Raw genomic sequence first — 21,500 nt, 5'->3', positions numbered from 1 at the left:
AGAAAATCATTTGACTCGGTCATGATTTTATTCACTTCGGCGTCTGCAGAATAATGGGCTGACCCTAGAAAAGAATCTCAATAGTTTGGGTCAAAGTAAGGGGGAAATAAAAACTATAAATTGAATTAACTTGTGACCACAATAACAGTTAATGCAATGAAGTCTGCTCAGTGGCAGCATAGTGAGAATGTATACAAAAGTTATTTTTAGTTGTTTTTTCATAGAAATAAGTTTCGAAGCTATGAAATCATACTCTTTATTTACTGAAAGACAAAAATAAATAAATAAATAAATACAAGCTTTCGAGGGCTATGCCATGATACCTAAATTCCATCTCTGTATTCACATGTAAGCTTCTCTGTTAATAACTATTAATTAGAGCATATCAGCAAATGGAACATGATTGTCTAAATGGAATATGATTGCTGGTATAATAGCTTTGTTAGTACACTTTGTAATTGTGATGAGGCAATGAAATGAAAATTGATCTAATCAAAAACAATCTCTTAATTCGCTTTAATCTCAAGAATTTGATGGGACATTGTGCCAGAAGCGAATGCATGGGTGAGTGACATGAGCATGCGTTTGAATCTAATTAACTGTGTAATGTGAGAAGTACTGCTGATGAACTAGTCTCAATGTGTGGGCAGGGAAGAAATGGAAATTATTACTAGCTCACGCAGCATACAACTGGATGAGAGAGAGAGCTTGCACAGAAATGAAAGCCACATAGAATCTCTAAATATCTTCATAGTCTTATAAACACATTTTCTAGATTGCTATCCTTTGTTTGCATATGTATCCACCTGACATATAAAGTCCCTTTGTATGCAGATAATAAAACACTTCATCATCTGCTCTATCCTGTAAACAGTGACAAACAGTGCTCCCCCACTCTACGCGTAATGAAAACCTTCAAAGGTCAAAACATTCATGCAGTAAAAAGAATCAGCTGGTATTGTTAGATGCCGCTTACTGTATCATATCCATTTACTGCTGAACTCAACTGACCCCATATTAACTGTCAGTCACAGCTCAAATTAAAAAATAAAAGCATTATGTTGATGGTTTTTGTGGACTGCATTTGTTAAGAGTGTAATAGATAAAATTACTAAGCTAATTCATTTCTGTAATCCCAATGATCTTTTTACCTGCTGGAAAAAAATATTGCAATTTACCTTCCTTATTCCATCTTCTGTGTGAATGAAGAATTTGAAACCAATTTGAATACGGTTTAGATTTTGCCTTGCAGTGATATAAATAAGTGATAAACTGTCGCCTTTATGAGAACTGCAAATAAAACTGTGACAAATTTTGAGGCAAATAAGATGTTTCAGGATATTTTTTTTAAGCACTTTGGCCACTATTACGGCTCTAAAAATAAAATAACTTTGAATTAATATCACCAGCATTTAGCATTTTATATCACGTAGGTTGACAAACAACATTCTGTGACCAAGGGGGGAAACCGATAAACAAAATAGATCACGGGTTTTATAGCGACATAACAACATGCAGGAATTAATCCTTCTGTGTCCTTTTTTAGACACTTGACCTCCAGTTAAAAGTACTTTTCTCCTGCGCTTTGAAATCATACTTCAGCTAGATATCATGTCACAAGCATGCGCTTGTCAGTAGTCTTTAATATCATTGCTGCTTCACTGCTTCAAGTCTGAAAATGAGAAACATGTCATTACTTGTTAAACCCACTTATCAGGCCTTTGCTATGTGAGCCCCAAGAGATGAAAACAACCTTCCAGAGGTTGTCAGGTTAGCTAACTCGGTGTCCTCCTTCTAAAACTTCCCTTACACACACATTTTAGTAAAAGAACTATTCTTTAAAGCAAATTGGCTTTGGTTTTATATTTGTGAAGAATATGTACAACAGCATGCTTTCCCTGTGCACAGATGCTTCAGCACCTCAATAAATGCATGAAATTAATTGATTTCCCTTAGGTCAGCTTAATCTTTAGACTCTCTAACGACAAACAGCGCGTACGGTTTTATCTACAAACGACAGAGAAAATCTGAAGGTATTTATGTTTTCTACTGATTATAAAAAATAGGCTGAATGTTACAACATTAGGAGCATTTTAATATAAGAAATAATATAAAGACTAAGTACTGACAATATCTAAACAGACAGTTTCATTTCCCAGCAGTATATCCAGTCTTTGAATGATCATGAATCTAATTTGCAAAACGGCTACTTTAAAAATAAATTGAGTACATGCGTCCACTGGTGGCGTATCCCCTGGATCACCATGCAAACTGACACAATATTGCAGTAGGTAGCAAATAAAAGCCCACTTGAAAATAATTTTAGACATGTAACACACAGTATAAGAAAAACCTGTGATGCTACATTTCTAAGACAGCCCAGATAACAAGCCCAACAGATTCAGTGTTTTGCTGCAAGTGAACTGACTCAGATGTTCTGCAGGAGGCTGAGAATAAACCTTTTTTGTGTTTGTGTAGGTCACAAAAAAAACAGTGAAAAAAAAAACACCAAAGCCGTGTGCTGACTACAGGACAGAGGGGTAGCAGAGGAAAGACACCTCTGATGAGGTGTTTTAGAGAGGCGATGCTGTGCACTGGAACATATTGAGGTTGTGTATTTCAGATATTCAGACTTTATCGTACAGTATTTATCTCTTGTTTGTTAAGTGAGTAATTCTGCCTGCGATTATTGTTGATTAGAACTATTATTTGCAAGATAAATGGCAAATAATCTTGAATTCATTCTAGCATTTGAAAAATGCAAAGATACAATGACGATACCAAAATATTATTTAACTGAGTCAAATTCCGGTTCACTCAATAGAAACAAACTACTGTAGAAATAAACTACTGTCTCTGTACACACAAATGTTTTCTGTTAGTTTGCTTGATTAGAGCTTTAGAGCTTTTCTCTGTATGTTGAAGGCTCTTTGTAGACTTTATATTTGACTAACATTTCTATCTTAGCTTGATTGCGCTATCCATGTTTGCTCTGTTGCATATATGGAATTGGATTTTAAATTCTTAAAACACGAATGAAATGTTTCAAAATGCAGTTGGTGAATACTTTAAGTTTATGAAGTTTATGAATCTTACAGCCAGCATTAGTGGGCCGTGTGCTTTAAACTGAAATCCACTCCCCAGAGTTTGTGTCCTGGAACTTGTATTAACCAAAGTGAGCAGCTTTCTTTGAGCATCTAGTGTGACTAGGCAGCGTGGATCACTATATCAGAAAAACAGTCATTCGATGCATGGTTGCGCTGTTATCTCGTCTTCAGTGCTTGTTGCTGCCTGTTGATGTTATATTGCCAGTCTCAAGGGAGAGGGGCACAGGCGTCCCACACAGTGAATTAGTCAGTACTTAACCCTGACAGTTTCTTCTAGCCCCCTGTTTCTCCTCTAATTACCATCCCTTCCTAGCCAGTAATTAAGTCATCCCACAGCGGGGGCTTTTTACCACTAGGTTGGAGAAGGAAAGTGGCATAAAGTCCCTCCCCAGATCAGCTCCTGTTGATTTTCCCAAACCTATATAAAGCTGAAAAATGCAGATCAACGCCCAGTTTCTGCAGTACTCCAGTGATTGTAATTGCAATAGCCCCAAGATGACTTTGTGTTGTGTGTGTATGTGTGTGTTTGTGTCTTCCAAGTGTGTATAAAAGAAACAGATTAGAGTAGAGGGAATAAAAACAGATTAAAGTTAAACTGATATTTTCTGTGCCCCACAGTAAACAACGCTTCCAGTGTGTCTGTCACGTAAAAGTTTTTCAAAAGAAGTTTTAAAAAGAAAATAATTGCTCATTCGATGCACAACAGTGATAATGGCAACTCGAGAGATTTTAGCAGTGCTGGATTTTCAGCTTGCCTGATTGGCTGAGACGAGTGCTCGAAATCCAAGTGCTGGAAGTCGTTACTGCTTCAGTCAGCAAATGGGAATTCGTGTATGCTGCCAAAGCACGAGAAGGCAGCCAAAATCCTTTTGGTGACAACATGTTCGTGAGTCATCTAATTTGCTCAATCACTAAAGCATCACTAGGAAATGTGAAATATTTATATATACATTACAGCATTTATCTGTGATTTTTTTTTTTTTTAACGTAGGCAGCCAACTGTGGAGAGCTGTCAGAAAGTGAGAGATGACTTGCAAGTGGAATCCATGGCTGGACTTGGGGACATTGCAATTACATGGTCAGCATCTTAAACCTTGAGGCCACCTGGATGCACTTTTACTGTGTTCTGCTCAATGACAATACAATAGAACAGGTGACATACGGCTTCAGACTGTACACAATAATACTGCAAAGGTGCAATATAGTGCTGTTCAATTGTTGATTAACAGAAAAAAACAACACTAAGCTCTCTTTTTGCTTCATATTGCAGGTGGCATTGTTATTTATCTTATTATGTTTTCTCATTACATTCATTCTGTCTGCGCACACAGTCTGTCATTATTAGACGGTCTCTGTCACTGCCTCACAGCTAAAAACAATAAATGAGTAGCAGTTACATGAAAAAAGTGTACGTGTATTGGTAGAGAAGTGCATGGATGAATAGAGATAGCCGAAACTACGCAATTTTCTCCTGGTCCACAGAATCTGTGTCTAAGTGAATGTAAGTTTAAAAAATTTTGGCAGAAGAAAAACCCATCATTTTCTAAGTAGAACCATGATTAGATGCAGAGAATGTGTTAATAATGCAGGCTTTGGTTGTTGTTGGGGTTTTTTGTTTTTGTTTTTTTGAGTGCTGCACTTTGCTTCATGGTATTTGTGAGTCATCTGAACCACTCCAGTGCGTCTGTGTTCATCCTCACCTTGACTATGACCTCACTGCCAGTTTACCTGTCTGCTCCCCTCTTCCTTGTTTTGATACTGAACTCAGCGGATCCCCTTCAGTGTCTCTAACACTTATATACATTTTCTTTATCACACACTTTTAGCACCTTCCTGTCTCCCTGCCTAATGGCAATCCAGACCCCTCAATGTCTCTGTCCTCTTTCTTCAGTCTGTTTCATCCTTCCTGACTTCCCGTCTGCCTCCCTCCATCACTTCCTTTGGCTACAGCATGCTGAATTAAACATTTCTGCAGCCTCTCTCAGCAAATCTGCCGACTACATCAAATCCTCCTTTGCTCACTCTATCCAATTACAGATGGCTCATCCAAACTAATTCGAAACCTGAGTCGGACAAATGTAACACCTTTATATCTTTTTAAAAAACAAATGAGGTACATATCAGCACATTTAAATATTCACTCTTGATGTATGAGTTAAGTTTTTCTTTTAAAATGTACAGATGTTAAGATATTGCAATTGAAAAAAAAAAACGTAGGGGTGGGAGTGTGGTCCGAGATTCAGAGCTTTCTGTTTGATGAACTGTTTAATTTTAGAAACGGAGGAAAATGAGTTTGGACATGCAAATTAGAATAGCAGATTATTCATTTTAGTGCTGATCAAGTGGTCGTCTAAGAACTGATTACATTTAGGAATAATTAACACCATGAAGGAAATTTCCTTTGAGAAGTATTCCTGGTAAATTTAATTAAATAAAAGCCTATCGTGGTTGTAAACCCTAAATCAAACTAGCCAAACTGGGGAACATAAACTTGAAAAAAAGAAGAAAAAAGCCAAACAAAAACAAGCTATGATGGTGATCATGGCTCAGTGCAAATTCTTTTTAGTTGTTATGTTTGGTATGGTGAAATACATGATATTTAATGATAACACAGTTGAGCTCCAAGCTACTCATATCATTAAATGTGTATCCTTCTGTTATTAGCTAGGATTAGTAAACCATTAGTGACCTGACATTAGACCTCGTATAATTCAATAACATTTTTTTCACTCAGCACTCAGCTCTCTGAGATTCCTCAAATTATTTATCTGCTTTTGTAGAAAGAGTTTCGTACAGTATGATGGACAAATGCTTTAGTGGGAAATTTTGTCATATTTCTGTACGACCTTCTAGTCAAAGTGTTGTTGCAGACTCACTGTGGAGATGTGTGTTTGTCTAATTGCCACAGTAACATGAGAGTGCTGCAGCTGCGTAACAAAAACAAAGCATGGAAAATAATAATGTCATTTGGAGTGCACAGCACGTAATATTGTCTCGGAACAGTCAAAATATGTGTAATGAGTCGCCAAAATGGAAATGAGACTCGGTGAGGAAATCACACATGTAGCTATGACACTTTGGCGCAAGTAGTTCTCCAAACCAAATTTCCAACTTGGAAAGCATGAGGATCTCTGGGAAATTATTGCCATTGAGCTCCTGTTGCCACAGGTAAGGAAAAGAGAAGAATTGCTACGTCTACCAGATGCTGGTGGTTTGTCCAGATGTCCAGATTTACAAGCAGCTTTTACTGCTGGATTATCTTAACAGTCAAGAATCTCATGAATTAAGGAACAAAGGAAAAACACTTGCAATAAGAGGCAAATACTTTCATGTTTTCACATGAACCCAAGCACACAACTTTGGACAATGTTGAAAAAATCAGGTCAGGACACTGTTTGAAGTTGCCCTTTTCACATGTAACTCACAACAGGAGATAATGTGCTTCAGAGGCATTCTCACTACTGGTTTAGGTGCCCACCAACAAGCTGTAAATTCTTTAGACACTGACTCAATAGGGTATTGCGCAGACTTTGTAGGCAGCCGAAAGCAAGTTTGATTAAGATTCAATCTGACTGAGCAGGACATTTCTTAAATAGAGCTTTGACCGATGATGATGAGACAGATGTAGGGCTGGAAGGGACGAAAGTACAGTGAAAGTGGGTTTTATAGTGTTTTTTTCAAAAGGCTTTACTAAGTCAGTATAGAGACGGAGTACAACAGAGGAGTGCAACAAAGAAAATCTAAATTTCCTTTGTGAAATAAGTTATAATACTTGTGTTCAACATTTTTGAATCAAAGTCCAAAAATTGAACTTCCTTTGTTATGAGATTTTAATTTAATTTAGCATAATATTTTCGCAGGTCATTGCAGGATTTTGATCGGATCCTTGGATACATTTTGAGGGTTGCTGAGCTCTGACTTAGTGACAAGAGAAGCTCTATCAGACCTCTCTATTCATCCTGCACAGCTTTTCAGAGTACAATCTATGAGAGCCATGCATTTTAATAAATATTTTTTATTCTAAATAACAACCCTCATCCTGCTTCTTTGATTACAGTGCAATGCTGATTTGAGGCCTTTAAAATGCATTAATGGCTACCAGATTTGCATTTATATTGGATTTTTTTTCCCAAACACGCAAGAACCTGAGATTGAGCTCTGCGAACAAAGACCAGACAGAGAACACGCATCATCTGAAACACATTCGACCCTATAATAGAGTACAAGCAGGAGCACGAGTGATGCTAGTGTGAGCAAAACAGGCCATCGAATTTCACCACTAACACCTTATTCAGCTGAGCTCTGATATAAAAAAACTGTATGCAGCCAGCAGTTAAAGTGGCTTTTTTGACCAAAATACAATAAAGGAAATATATATGACAAAGAGTAAGATTCTGTTTAAAGACTGCAATCAGCAGGGAGAGAGTGGTGACAATTACTCATACAAAGAACACTCCAATAATTTCTTTAAGACACATAAGTCTAGAGGGAGCGGATAATTGGTGCCTTCCGGTGTGTGTGTCTCTCCCCTTGAAGCGGCAATGACCTTTTCAGAGCACTAGACGCAGGGCTGGAACCTTCTAATTCCGTGTTTATCCTTCAAATTAGGCACACTGCCCATGTTATTAAAGATGGGGGAGATTTGTTTGTTGCTGATCAGGTTGGCATTGTCCACACCGCGTGCCTCCGGGGTAATCTCTCTTGATAAGTGAACCCGAAAGGAATGGATGCTTTGTCTCTCTGCAAATCTGATTCAACCACTTTCCACCACTAAATTGTTGAGGCAGAGAAAGTCCCCGGGGAAATTTACAAAGCGATTCAGTCCTCATTGGTTGTTAGAGCAGAGCACGCCTGGGCAATCATGTGCCAAGCAGGACCAAGGCTATGTATGATTTCATTCCAAACAAACACTACATCAGTCGATGTCACTCCACCTTCCTGGTTGAAGATGCGCTAATCACTGAAATTATCTGAAGGTCGAGGTTGGAATGATTAAAAGCTCTTGACTTTTGGCGACAATTTCATGCATTCCTCTTAAATACTTTGGTTTGTTTTTTTTTGCAAAATGTATATGCTGTACCTAGAAGTATTTCTCATTTTTGTACACTAATAGACAGCACAAGATCATTTAAATGTCAGACGGAAATAAAAAAGATCTATCAAAGTTTGAATTGTTTACAGATGCCTCGTATAGGTATGGATAGTTGATTGTTTTAATGAGAAACACATCATTTTTTCATACTTTAGGTTTAATTGACTTGTCATGATGAAGGGGATATCTAGAACTCATGGCTGAATTTGATGCCACTAATGGTTTGTTAAGTGTGAAAAACAACAGGAACCACCTGGGCCCACCAATAGTCCCAGAAGCACCTGACGTATATACACACACTCTGTTTTAATAAATCACTGCAGCATCACAGACAGGACTCGACGGCTGTACAGTGTCTGCGGAAAGCAGCTTCTGAAGTTTTGCCTCTGAGATTCATGTCTCTGTGCAACATCCTGCTCTGTCAAGTTACACATTATGCAAATGCATTGTTTACCGTTCATGTGACAATATCAAGGAGTGAAAGTCAGTGGGGACCAAGGGCTGTGGCAAGTTACCAAGTGAGACGAAGGAAAGCGAGACAAGCAAGTCTGTGAAAGAACTGCCAAAGAATGAGGCAAATGATTCTCTTACTCTGTTTGCAGTCTTTCTATAATTCCGACTTAGCAGACTGTAGGGGGATGATAGGAAATCAAAGCACATCATTCTGAGAAAGATAGATTTAAGCCATCCAATTTTTGTACTTTTGCTTCTTTGTGTGAGCACTGAGGAGGCTGGCGATGTAAAGCAACAGAATGTATGTTGCATGTTATGGATTATGTTGGAACTAATGAATGTCAAACTCTATGATTTGGGCATAAATAAGTAAGTGGTGCAAAATTAATATTTAATTGAACTGAACTGATTTGAACTGGGCTGAATCAAAGTGAACTGCAGTGCAATGAGTTTAATTTAATCGAGTGAATAATACATTTTTGTGGGCCTAATTGCTCAGTCAAACTAGAATAAAAATAGAATATTAACATTCGTGAGAGTTTGAAAAATTAGTGGTTGTTTACAGAATTGCTGGAATTGCTGAGGTCCTGGGACAGATTGGCAACTAGTCCACGCTGTTCCCTCGCCACGAGGTTAAGTATGCAACACCCTTAATTTCTGGGTGATTGCTTTTGATCGCAAGGTGATTGCCCAAGTCACCTTTGTCTGAGGCATCTTGTCTCCAAACGGCTGCGGTCTAACTGAGGGTAAATGCAGCAAATAATGACCATCTAATTCATAAACACAGACAGATCTATCAGACAATCGATGAGTCCAGCTCATCTGTGACATAAGTCTTTGCAATAGGGGACTCGACTAACCTGGCTGCCAACTAGTTGTATACCGGTTATACTCCTATTTAAAGCAAGCTTGCCAAGCACCTATGTCCTTTTGCAGTTAAATATTTTTGCAGTTAAAAAAGAAGTTGAAGAAATTGAGCTGATATTTCTCTAATTATGAATAAGATTTGACTAAATATAATGGGGAAAATGATTCATTATTCCCCTACTGAATTTGTTAGTTTGCCCACTTACAAAGACATGAACAGTCTCCAATTTTTATGGCAGTTTCACTTTACTAGTGAGAGGCAAAATATCAACCACAAATCCAGAAAAAGCACATTACATAAAAATTATAAATTGATTTGCACGTTATTTAGTGAAATAAGTATTTGGTCTTTAAGAAAACATAGCTTAGTACTTTTTGGAGAAACCCTTGCTGGCAAGCAAAGCAGTAAGCCATTTCTTATAGTTTGTCACCAGGTTTGCACATATCTCAGGAGGGATTTTGGCCCATTCCTCTTTTTGATACTCTCAAAACTCTCCCTTTAGCTTTTTGGCTGCCCCTTGTCAACTTCAAGCTTTCACACCCTCCTTTTGTGTTCTGGCTGAGAGAAATAGGTTTGTCATCCAGGATTTTATGGTAGATGGCCCCATCCATTGGCCTCTCAATGCAATAAAGTTGTCCTATACCCTTATAAGAAAAACAGCATAAGGTTTCCACATTTGTGCTTGACTGTGAAGGATAGTATTCTTTGGGTCAAATTAAGCATGTCTCTTCCTCCCAACATGGCGGTTCAAGTTCAAGCAAAAGAGCTCAGTTTTGTTTTCATCTGACTGCACCATTTTATCCCAGCCCTTTTCTGAATCATTTAGATGTTCACTGGCAAGCATAAGACAGGCCTGTACATGTGCCTTCTTGAGCAGAGGGACCTTGTGGACTTTGCAAGATTTCAACTAATTATGGTGTTATGTGTTATGTAGTTCTGGGATAATCCAACACCTTTCTCACATTCTCATGATCATCCTCACCCCATGAAGCAAGACCTTGAATGGAGCTCCAGAATGAAGGTGATTGACGGTCATTTTATTTCTAATTCTCAACAAGCTTTTTGCTGTCTTTCAGCACATTACAGCCATGTGCAGGTCTACGGTCTTGTCTCCGACATCCTTTGACTGCTCTTTGGTGGTGGAGAGGTTGTAATGTAAGAAACTGAATCTGTTCACAGGTTTTCTTTTATGGACATAATGAGTTATGAATCAAGATGATGAGTATCTGTATTTGACTGATTCTTTGTGATCTGTTTATCACACGGGCACACAGCCAATCCGTTGGAGCCAGAAATCTGTCTGGTTTGAAGGGGATCAAATACTTACTTCACTCAGTGACATGCCAATCTCTTCATAATGTTTATGGAGCGTTTTGTCTGGGTTTTTGGTTGATGTGCTGTCTGTCTCAATTGAAATGAAACTACAATAAAAAATAGAAACTGTTCATTTTTTGTAAATGAGCATGCTTACAAATTTATCAGGGGATTAAAAAATCATTGGAGGTTTTTATTTTACCAGTTTTATAAATTATTTCGATTATCATAAAGTTAAAAATTTGTATTTCAATTTACTAATAAAAATGGCTCGCAACATCACACAATAATTTCACTATTGCAGGAGAACAGTATGGAAAACCTAAAAGATTATTTTTGCGACACAGGTGGTATTAGTTACATTAAAATAAAATAAAAAAGTGCTCACTGTGAAACAGACTGAACCAGCCATTGCCTACATTTAAAAAATAATCACAGAGTTACTGTAAAAGTACAGCAGTCAAAGTCTATCACACCATTCACATCTGCCTCTACTTTACCTGACCTGCATCTCTGTCATCCACTGTCCACACTGCTCAATCCACACCCCTCCTCAGCCAGGCTCATCAGGCTGAAACCCATCCGATTCGGCTGCTCTGCTCTGGATTTCACTCTCTATTTCCTAGGATTAGTACTCCACACTCTGGACTCTCTGCTCAGTTCAGCTACAGTTCCCCTGCTGCTCTGCACAGCCAGTAACTTGCCCGGTTCTCCATGCGTACCGTCACGCGCTCCCCCACTCTGACCCAGCTCAACATCCCATCGGTGACCTGTTTTGCCCTGCAGTAATTATTCTTCTTTTCTCTAGATATACACTTCACACAGTCTTGTAAGTGTATGAGTAAGCAATATATGTTGCTAAGCAGTTTGGCATGCCACAATGCTGTTTTAAATTAATTTCTGTGGGGTCAAAATAACGTCCTTGAAGGTTCTAGGTATATGTGGCTGCATTTTTTCTTTTTATCCCACAGACCCCAAAAATTGACCTAATGATAAATAAACTAAATTTAGGAAAAGTTGTGCAGTATGTTGATGGACTAATTTTAAAATATCAATTCCAACCCAGTTGGTATTCCTATATATGTAGATGACAACAAATCTACAATTTCTAATGATTTATCACAATTAATCACCATGTGATTCAATTCAATCCAATTCAACAGTAACCTCATGACCCTTTATTTCTTAACGCAAAGACATAAATATATTATAGAAAAAAAACAACATTCAGATGACCCCCTGTCGGCAAAAACTTGGTGATGATGGGAAGGAAAAACTCCCTTTTAACAGGAAGAAGCTTCTGCTAGGATCTTGCTCAGGGACGGCCAATCATATACTGCATTCGGTTTGCGGTGAAAGGAGGATGACAGGACAAACAGACTGGATGTAAATGCCAAGTTTTGCCTATGTTATTGTAGGGTCTTTGCTTTACAATATAAAGCCCCTTGAGACAACTGTTGCTGTGATTCAGTGGTATGTAAATAAAATTAAAATAAATTACATTGAAAATTTAAAATAAAAATTCACCAGAAACTGATAGCTGACTGACTCCATTCTCTTGCCTTTTTTGGTGTCTTAGCACTAAAGTCATTTTAAGAATACTGCTTCAACATTAAAAACCTACTCTGTTGTCTACAGTGTATTGGTCTACAGTAGCAAGCTAAAGCAAGGAGTCTTATCCGCACTTTATTAATATAATAAAACAATTTCACGGGGGTGAGACTGGCTGCATCTAAATATAAAAAAGTACACTTAATGGGTTAAAGATGTACAGGGTTCAGCTTTTTGCAACTAAAATCTCAAAATCTGAAAATAGCAAAGCCGTAAAAAGACATTCCCCTAAAAAGCATGAGTGGCATCAGTACACAGGCTGAAAGTGAACTCACCTATAAATTTTATATCTAGTCGTAAATCCTTGGCGGAATCTTTCCACAAAGGACAGATAACTCCGAGAGTGGTGGAAAGGTCCGCGGTCAGAGATGAGCCAGTCATATTGCTTGGTGACATGTTGTTCAGTGGCCAACGGATCCTGGCGGGAAGACTGAACTGTTATATGGTCCCATATAAACAGGAAGCAGATGACCTCAATAAACCTCCAGTTCATGCTTTTTTTTAAGCCGCTCTCTGTTCATTCTCGCTCCATTATGTGGAGACCTGATGGGAGAGAAGAGCAGAGGGAAGGGGGGGAAGGAGATGCAGAGAAAGAGAGTTGTTACATGACAAAGTCTATTTTAGCGGTACAAGAAGATGTCATAGAGTTAGGTTAATTGTCTTGTACCGAACAAATAAGACAGTGCCCTTGTCATTGTCACTTCACTGTGACATGGTGTATATTTATTGTCTGCTCTTTCTTAGCTTTGCGCCCCCTCCATGTCTGGATTTTTTTTTCTTTGTTCTTAGGAAAACATGCACATTCTGCCTCTTCATACATAGACTGTTTTTTGTTTTTGTTTTTTATTAACACTTTCTCCAGTTATGTAATGGCTATCATTATAATTTCTGACAGGGTTAGAGGCAACTTTATGACTTGTTATGATACTCATCCACTAACATGCAAGACCAAAATCTCCCTTTGACCAATGGTGGCAGTTATTACCAGAAGAAACTTTCAGTTAGACCACTGCTTTTGTCATCACAAAAATCTTATTATTACATATAATGTTGTTCTGTAAATATATCACAAACAATACACAATAAAAGCAAAAGAATCAATAGGAAAACTTCTAAAAGCACCAGCCAGAAACCTGCCTCTCATTGGGAAGCATATACATAACATGTGCATGCTATAGCATTACTAACCCAGTTTAATACTTAAATACTGCTAAATTAAAAGTGGAAAAAAAAAATTTGGACATTAAAAATTATTCATTTTCTCCTTGTACTCCTTGTGCTTTTGAATGAAAATATCTATTTGACACTGAAATTATGCCTTGCGGTTTCCGATAAGAAAAAAAAAGATTTTCATCAGTAATTGCATTTAAGAACTCTGGCCCCTGGCCGTGGAGCAACAGTGTGCTATTAAGTGCTACTCTATGCAAAAATTTCCCCTCCCTTCATGGTTTATTACACAATAACACATCATAAAAGAGCAGGGAAAATTTAATGGGCCTAATCTTTTCCAGTTAAATACATGATGAACTGCTTGATTGCCAAAGTTAAACTAATCATAGTATACGGATGGGGAAGGTTTTTTCTTTTTTTTTAAATTATTATTATTGTATTTCTTTTTCTTCTGTCATGTCATGGCTCAAATTAGCATGTCAGTTAAATTAATTCTATATTTTTTATTATTTAAACAATGTTTCATCTCCTTGCAAAAATACTTGGAAGAATCAGAGATCATTTGAATATCAACTTATATAACTAGCAATAATCACACTGCCATATTTGAAGTATAAGCTGATTGTAATGAAATTTCAACTTTCCTCCAATAACACTTTATTCCCGCTTTAATAGCAGTCATGTTTTATGTTAATTACGTTAGACTAATTTGAGCTTGGCTGTCAGAATGAAACAATATAATGAGACAGAGAGAGGAAATACTGACCAGGGTTTAATACTTTTGTGATTGTGCTAAAATGGGCAGTGAGCATTTTTGTAATGCCATGTCAAAAGAAAATGTGAGATTTTTTTTTTTTAATATATAAATTAAATTTTTTAAACGGTTTATAGGAGTGCTGTCTGCATACAGCAGTCTACTTTATAATTAATAACAGTTCTTTAATGAGTTATGAGTTATATTGTTATCTGAGAACTACATGCACATCCAGTACAACAGGCCAATAAATAATGGAAATGACAAATCAAAGTTTCTCCATTTTTAATTGCTAATGTAGAGACAAATGCTGTTTGCATGATGCATTTTCATGAAAGTTTGTGCGTAGCTCTTTGTGTACATTACCATGGTTGGAGAGTGCATTGCTTCCTTCACAAATGTGTTTGCTTTTGAGTTATTCATATACATAAAATCAGTGGATATTTCTCCTATAAAGTAGCTGGTATAGTGGTTTTCAGATAAAGGCTGACCTGCTGTGACGGCTCTGTGCATAACGCTCATGGATGTTTTAAAGTTTTAATTTATTACTAATTATTTAATTAGAATTAATTATATATTCTGGTCATGAATGAATCAAAATGCAACTAAATTGAAAATTGGTAGAAAGTAATATTACTATTATGTAGTTAATAGGAATGTTCCATAGTGTATAGCATGTGTATTTTCTGTATACTGTATATACATATAACATTTCATACATGTGTATGTATATGTTACATACACCAAACACAGCAAGCATAATTTGGCAAATTGGGGATTTATGAAGAATCACAGGATCACTGTACAGTAAAAATATACATCTTCTTCATGTACAGAATTCGCCTTACACGTCCCTATGTGCCTATTTATTATATTAATGACTAACTGGTCGTCTTTCTCACTATTACTTACTGACTTACTGCAACACTTGATTTAGTTACTTTGTGCTCTTAGCAGTTGCACTACCATAAAACCCATGTCTACAGCTGACCCAGTACTCTGTCATTTCCACCACCTGGAGCATTAGTCTGAAACCTCTTAGTGAGCGCATTTACATTCATATGGCCACCTGACAGAGTAAATCCTCAGTCAGGTTTATTCATACGTAGATGGCTGTCTCTCTTGTACTGCCAAAAAAAATGATCTCACGACAGATTTTTTTCCCTGCTGGCTTTGTGAGTTTCCCATCTGAACATTTTCACACTATGTACCAAAATGTATTACCTGATAAAACTGAGTCTCGACCGAGCACGAGTAAGTGGTTATACTAAATGCTGAGTAACTGTGTGTAGTCGGTCAATTTATATTAAATTTTTTACGATGCTTTTTATTAGTAGTACTGTGTTAAAATAATAGTTTACGCATTGACTGTGTGAAGCCTTTAAAATGTGAGGGCCGCACCTTCATGAATCAGTGCTCATTGGTGAAAAGCAATGTCCACATGGGGCAAGGTGATGGACTTGTGGTATTTGAGGGGCTGAGCCATGTGGTGCAGTGAACCAGCTGCACAGCTGGAAATGTGATGGGATTAGGAATCAGATACACTCTTTTTTGAAGGTTTAAAAGTCTTTCAGTTTATATATGAAAGCTACAGAGAGCATTTGCCACACAAACATTTCTCCCATGAACACGCTTATGCTCACGTGCATGAAATGCTGATTCACAAGGAGCAAATCAAAGTAAATAAGCCACTAAGGACGGTGATGTTAAATTAGCTTGGGAGAAGATAACATACTTGGTTAATCACTATTACCCAGGTCCTAAGAGAACTGTTCAGTGTAGGAAACCGATGAATGTCATCACAAGGAGAGCCAAATAATTTGGAAGAGAACCACAGGGAGGGTTTAACAACTGGATGGGGTGTCAACCATCCAGTCCCTCATTGACAGAGAGATACTGGATGCATTTGCATGCACTAAATTCTGTGAGGGAATATGAGGATTTTGAGAACAAATATCAGAGATAGCCTTAAGGCAAGAAAATACAAATGGCACGTTGTCATACATCACAGAGGTCTGGCTCTAATAACTTACTTTTAGGATTATGTTAGACTGTATTTAAACATTACCCACAAGAGAAAATAAAACATCATGGCCTCACTGATGATTTTTTTCAAACATCTCATAACGATTCTCCACGTTTTGATGTAGATAGATAGTAGAGGTGGGAATCACCACACATCCCACGATACGATATTATCACAATACTTAACGCACGATACGATATTATTGCAATTTTTAAAAATATTTTGCGATATTCAGATTCTGTACATAAAGGTAAACTTTATCAATATTCATTTTATCTAATAACAAAGTCTCGCACTCAGTCTTTCTCTCATTTCAGTCAGTTTTATTGTTGACAAACTGAACGGTTTGTATTACAGTCTAGTCCAACTTACTATCTGGTACAATTATAGCTATTCTGAACTATGAAATTTGTGAAAACTATGCAGCCCCTTCAGCAACTGAAGAATTTGAAAGTAAATTAAAACAAAATATAATTTTACATTAAATAAAAAAGTTTTAAACTTAATTAAAATACAACATGTCTTAAATGAAAATAAGTAAACTGTCATGTTCATTGCTGCCATAAAAAAAAGTTAAACACATTTGGACAGTGAAGGAATGTCAGGATTCTTGCTCAGAAAAAGGATCAACATGCTCTGAAGTCAGAGCATGTTCCAGTCCACAAAAACTTTTTTTGTAACAAAATATCGATTTCTGCTGTCCCTGTATCGATACATTATTAGCAAACAAAATATCACGATACTACACAGTATCGATTTTTTCCCCCACCCCTAATAGATAGATAGATAGATAGATAGATAGATAGATAGATAGATAGATAGATAGATAGATAGATAGATAGATAGATACTAGTTTCAGCCTTCTGAATTGGTTTATTGATCTGGTATCTCTACAGCTGGTACCATAGCAGACAAAAACAATGCAGACAGAACTACAGATTGTTAGTAGATTTCCAGCATCCTCGTGAAAACACCAAAAAAACTGAGTACATAGTATGCATCTGCACAACCATGGTGTTGCTCCTTCAATCCTGTTGATTGTTCAAATTGAATCCCAACCACTAGTAGCTCTGAATTATTCCAGCCTCCTCATCTGTGCTTTTCATGGGCTTGGTCACAATTCTTTTCCCCCTAAAATCAGCCATCATTTCCTCTTTCTTGTTATATTTAGGAGCAGACAATCATACTGTCTGAGTCAGCACTTTAAAATTGTTAAAGAACTTCAGCAGATTGGGGAGTTATAATAGAAATCTGAGATGTACAAAGAAATAGAACCGAGGATTGAGCAGTCCCAGTGGCACTCCTGTGTTACTAACCACCACGTCAAGCTGGCACTTCCCCTGCCACACAATCTGAGACCTGTCCAACAGACAGTCAGCAATCTACAAGATAGTAGATTCACTGACCCCTATCTTGCGTAACCTCTGACTCAGTGGAAATAAAGGCACTGAAAGAAAAAAAAAAGGTGCCATCGTTATCACTGATGTTAGAGTCACCATGTTGCTGCATGTGACAGGCAAACCGGAGATGGTCTTTAGCATGTGGTCCAAGGTACGACAATTTTAGTCTCTTTGATACTTAAATTACATTTGACTTTAGGGCAACTTGATGCAGGATACCAGATATCTACGCAGCACAGAAGTTTAGGACACTGGGACTGATAGAATAAGGGCCTGTAGCCACGTGCCTGAGGAGGTGTTAATACAGAACCTGAGCTGGGTCTTCTTGCACTACTGCATGGGAAGACCCAGTTCAGGGTCCTGTGCCCTTGTAAAACAGACTCAGCTCACTGATTCAGTCCAGATTGCATTGCTGACGCTCATACTCACAAAAAGAAAGCCATATGAAAACTGTTAAATGGCAGAGGTCACCCCAACTGTCCCATGTCACTTTGATTATATATGTATGTATTTCTTTGTTAAGAATCTGGGCCTCACATGCTCAATACACATGCAACTCTATTCCTGTACCAAGGGTCACAATTTGCAGGGCTGGCCAAGTCAATCAATTTTAATCCATGAATGGGAGCAAATTACATTTGTTCTCATGTCAAGAGTGCTTGTAACTGATGAAAAGATGTGTGTACCAGCAATGCACAACAACACACTATCCTTGATAATGCATTTATGCAAAGGTAGAGCATGAGATCAAAACAAATGGCAATCTAAAATCATACTCACATTTGCTTGGTCATCTGCGCAAATATATGTAGGGTTTGTTTTCACTTTCTGTTATATATATATATATATATATATATATATATATATATATATATATATATATATATATATAGATCATTTGAGGTATTTATTTTTGGGGTGGATTAACAGAACTGAGAGGGGAAGAGACAGCGAGTGGATCACGTTTACCCTTGAATAGCAGGGTAAAAAGGGGAGGATGTCTGCTTCAGGAAATCACAAGACAGGACAAGGGAGGCTTGTTTTCTCCATCCTCTTTTTAAACAGCCTTATTCATACTGCAACTCCTCCTCCATTCTGCTTCTTTCAAGGGGATTCAATCCCCATTCTGGTCCCGTCACTAGCTTTGCCAATCAATTCCTCTCTCCCTAGTGTGGGGCCCTAAGTGTCTCTCTTTATTCTATAAAGTTCATAAGAATGGGGAGGCTTGTTCTGCTTATTTGTATTCTAAATCCCAGGGAGGCAAGAGATCAGGATAGAAAGAAGCCTACTGCAGGGAGACAGGTAGACTCACTGGAATTAGAACAGATAGTGTATTCTGCATTTTTACACTGTCCATTGTTCATATGTGACATCTTGTCACCAGTATGTAATATTTATTTTCTACATTTTCAGTCAGAGGAATTGTATGGATATTAGCAGATGGGATTCTCTCTGAACTCTTATCAGCACAGCTGCCTCAGAGTGAATTTATTCCCAGTGATACAGGTATAATGCGCGTAGTGAAGCAAAACCTTTGACGCGAGGTTATGGATGGCTGGCAGCCTATGAATTTTTATACTCCTCTGGGTTATTTTACCATAGTTCATATTAATATGACCTCAATGGGACCAAAGGGTATGCAGGATTCATGCTGGGGAATGACAGAATGAGGAGTGAGAGAGCAGAGTTGCATCTATATGCCAAACCAGTGTCGTCTGAATTTGGAGAATTATTATTGCAGAGCTCACAGTCATGTCTGGAAAGGCGTGGTAATGGTCTGCCACTTGCAATTGCTGGGAAGCAACAGAGGAATGGGAGGAGCAGCCGTGGCTAACTTCATTTGTACTGGATTCTTCCCCTCACCCAATCTCTCGCCTTGGTCCTTCCGTTTCTTTAAAAAGGACTGCAGTGGCACCCTGACCTTCAGAAAACATGGCTGAGCAAGCAACACTCTGTTTGATAATTAAATTCTCTGGTTGGTCAGCAACCAATCAGCTCAGCTCGGGGATCAATGGCTGATTTTAAAGAGCAAACTAATTCACTAATGGTCAGAGTTATTCCAATTTACCTGGCTGCTGAATTATTGTGTCCACATCTATTCTGGGAGGGAAAGGATCAATGCAAACAGGGGAGAGGAGTAGCAGAGGAGAGCATCCGTCATGTGATGTAGTGCACAGAGCGTGCATCGAGGTTGATTTGATGACTGCCCAGCTGAACAGAAGCTATGCGGGGGCAGTTTATGAGATGTTTCTAAACAGGGAATGTCTCTGTCATAAAGCAAGCTAATTAATAAGGTTTCAGTTTAAGTGTGAGCGCGAAGACCACGGATGGTCTTAGACACTGGGGTGTGTGATTGGGGTGTCAAATAAATTAAGCAAGCTGGCAAACCACAGGGCATAGAAATTTAGCATGAAATAAAAATGGAATTCATTTACATCCTGGGGGATTTCTGAGCAATGGAAATAAAAATATTGTGACAGTTGAATCGTTTTTTTTCGCTCTGGGTTTTTTTTTTTCCTTCACTCATATTAATACCTTACCTTTCTATTAACATTGCGAATGGGAGTGCTAACATGATTATCAACAGAGTATGTCTCTTAAATAGCACTTTTAGACAAAAAGGAGCATAGCATTACTGATTTACTTCCATGTTCATCTCATTCCAGGAAAACGTGTTTTAAGCTGATAGGGAAAAACAGCAGGATTCTACCTCTTTAGCCAGAATCACAGTCGTTCACCAAAGAAAATTAGATGGTACAACATGCGAGCCATTTGTCACCACATCCACCACTGATGTTGCTGGCTACTGTGGCTGCATTACAGATGAAGATTGATCATTTGTCAACTTGCAAATTGGCTTTCAAGTGCTTTCTCTAATTACTCTGTGGTTTTATTGATGAGAAACCACTAACTGCTTTCCTTCGATTTACCTCGCTGGGCACAGTCGTTGTTTTGAATATGTCGTCTCTCACCTTCCAATAAGCCTTTAAAGGGGGAAAATTAAAAAGGGCGCAATCCTCCAAGCGTAACAGAATTTGTATGCTACTTCTTGTTCAAAAGTTCGACTGAAGGGATATGAGAATGAAGGCAAAAATGCCAGAATTAATTTCAGTCCCCGAGCTGGTCATACTCAAAATGCACCCAGAGGAGCCCCTGACATGAATCAGAGCCTGAACAGGAGTTGCTGGGAGGATGTAAATGACACTGTTCGCACTGCAGACCTTCCATGCTCATGCATGTAAATGTCAAGTGATGTTATCCACTGTGTGGTTTCCAGTGACTAGCCCTAAAAGGTCTAGACCAAAGCAATGGACGAGCAGGGAGGAAAAAAATCTCTTAGAAGGCTGTTTATCTGAGATCAGCTCATATAAGCTGCTCTAAGATAAGAGTGATGTAAATCTACCTAACCTGCTATCGTGCTTTACTGTTTTTTCACGTATGCACACATTTGTTTTACTCAAAAATCTGAAACAATTTAATTTATGCATTTATTTGAAGAGAATGACCGTAAAGTCTCACTGAATTAAACAGCTGATCCTCCTTCGTTGTTTCTTCGTCCTGTGACTGATTTGTCATAATTGCCAGTGACTGTAACATTGTTTTTTTCCAAATCACACTATGAGGGTAGGGTGCGAAGAAGTGTTGTTGCGAGGCAACTGTGAGACTGCAATTGGATCTCAAAACTGCATTTTATTTTAGAAAGAC

General features: G+C 38.0%; 1 protein-coding gene across 1 annotated transcript in view; it reads right to left on the bottom strand.

Moving 5' to 3' along the window:
• Window positions 1-21,500, bottom strand: part of brinp1 (bone morphogenetic protein/retinoic acid inducible neural-specific 1) — a 102,823-nt gene that overhangs the window by 62,862 nt on the left and 18,461 nt on the right. Inside the window, exon 2 of the mRNA XM_039999951.1 lies at window positions 12,721-12,988. Within this exon, the coding sequence (XP_039855885.1) occupies window positions 12,721-12,938 (218 nt within the window). The 5' untranslated portion in view covers window positions 12,939-12,988. The remainder of the gene's footprint in view (window positions 1-12,720; window positions 12,989-21,500) is intronic.

Source organism: Simochromis diagramma, unplaced genomic scaffold, assembly GCF_900408965.1.
Source record: "Simochromis diagramma unplaced genomic scaffold, fSimDia1.1 OVJJ01000596.1, whole genome shotgun sequence".
NCBI lineage: Eukaryota > Metazoa > Chordata > Actinopteri > Cichliformes > Cichlidae > Simochromis > Simochromis diagramma.
Note: the sequence above shows the minus strand (reverse complement) of the source record. Positions and strands in the feature narration are given on the sequence as shown.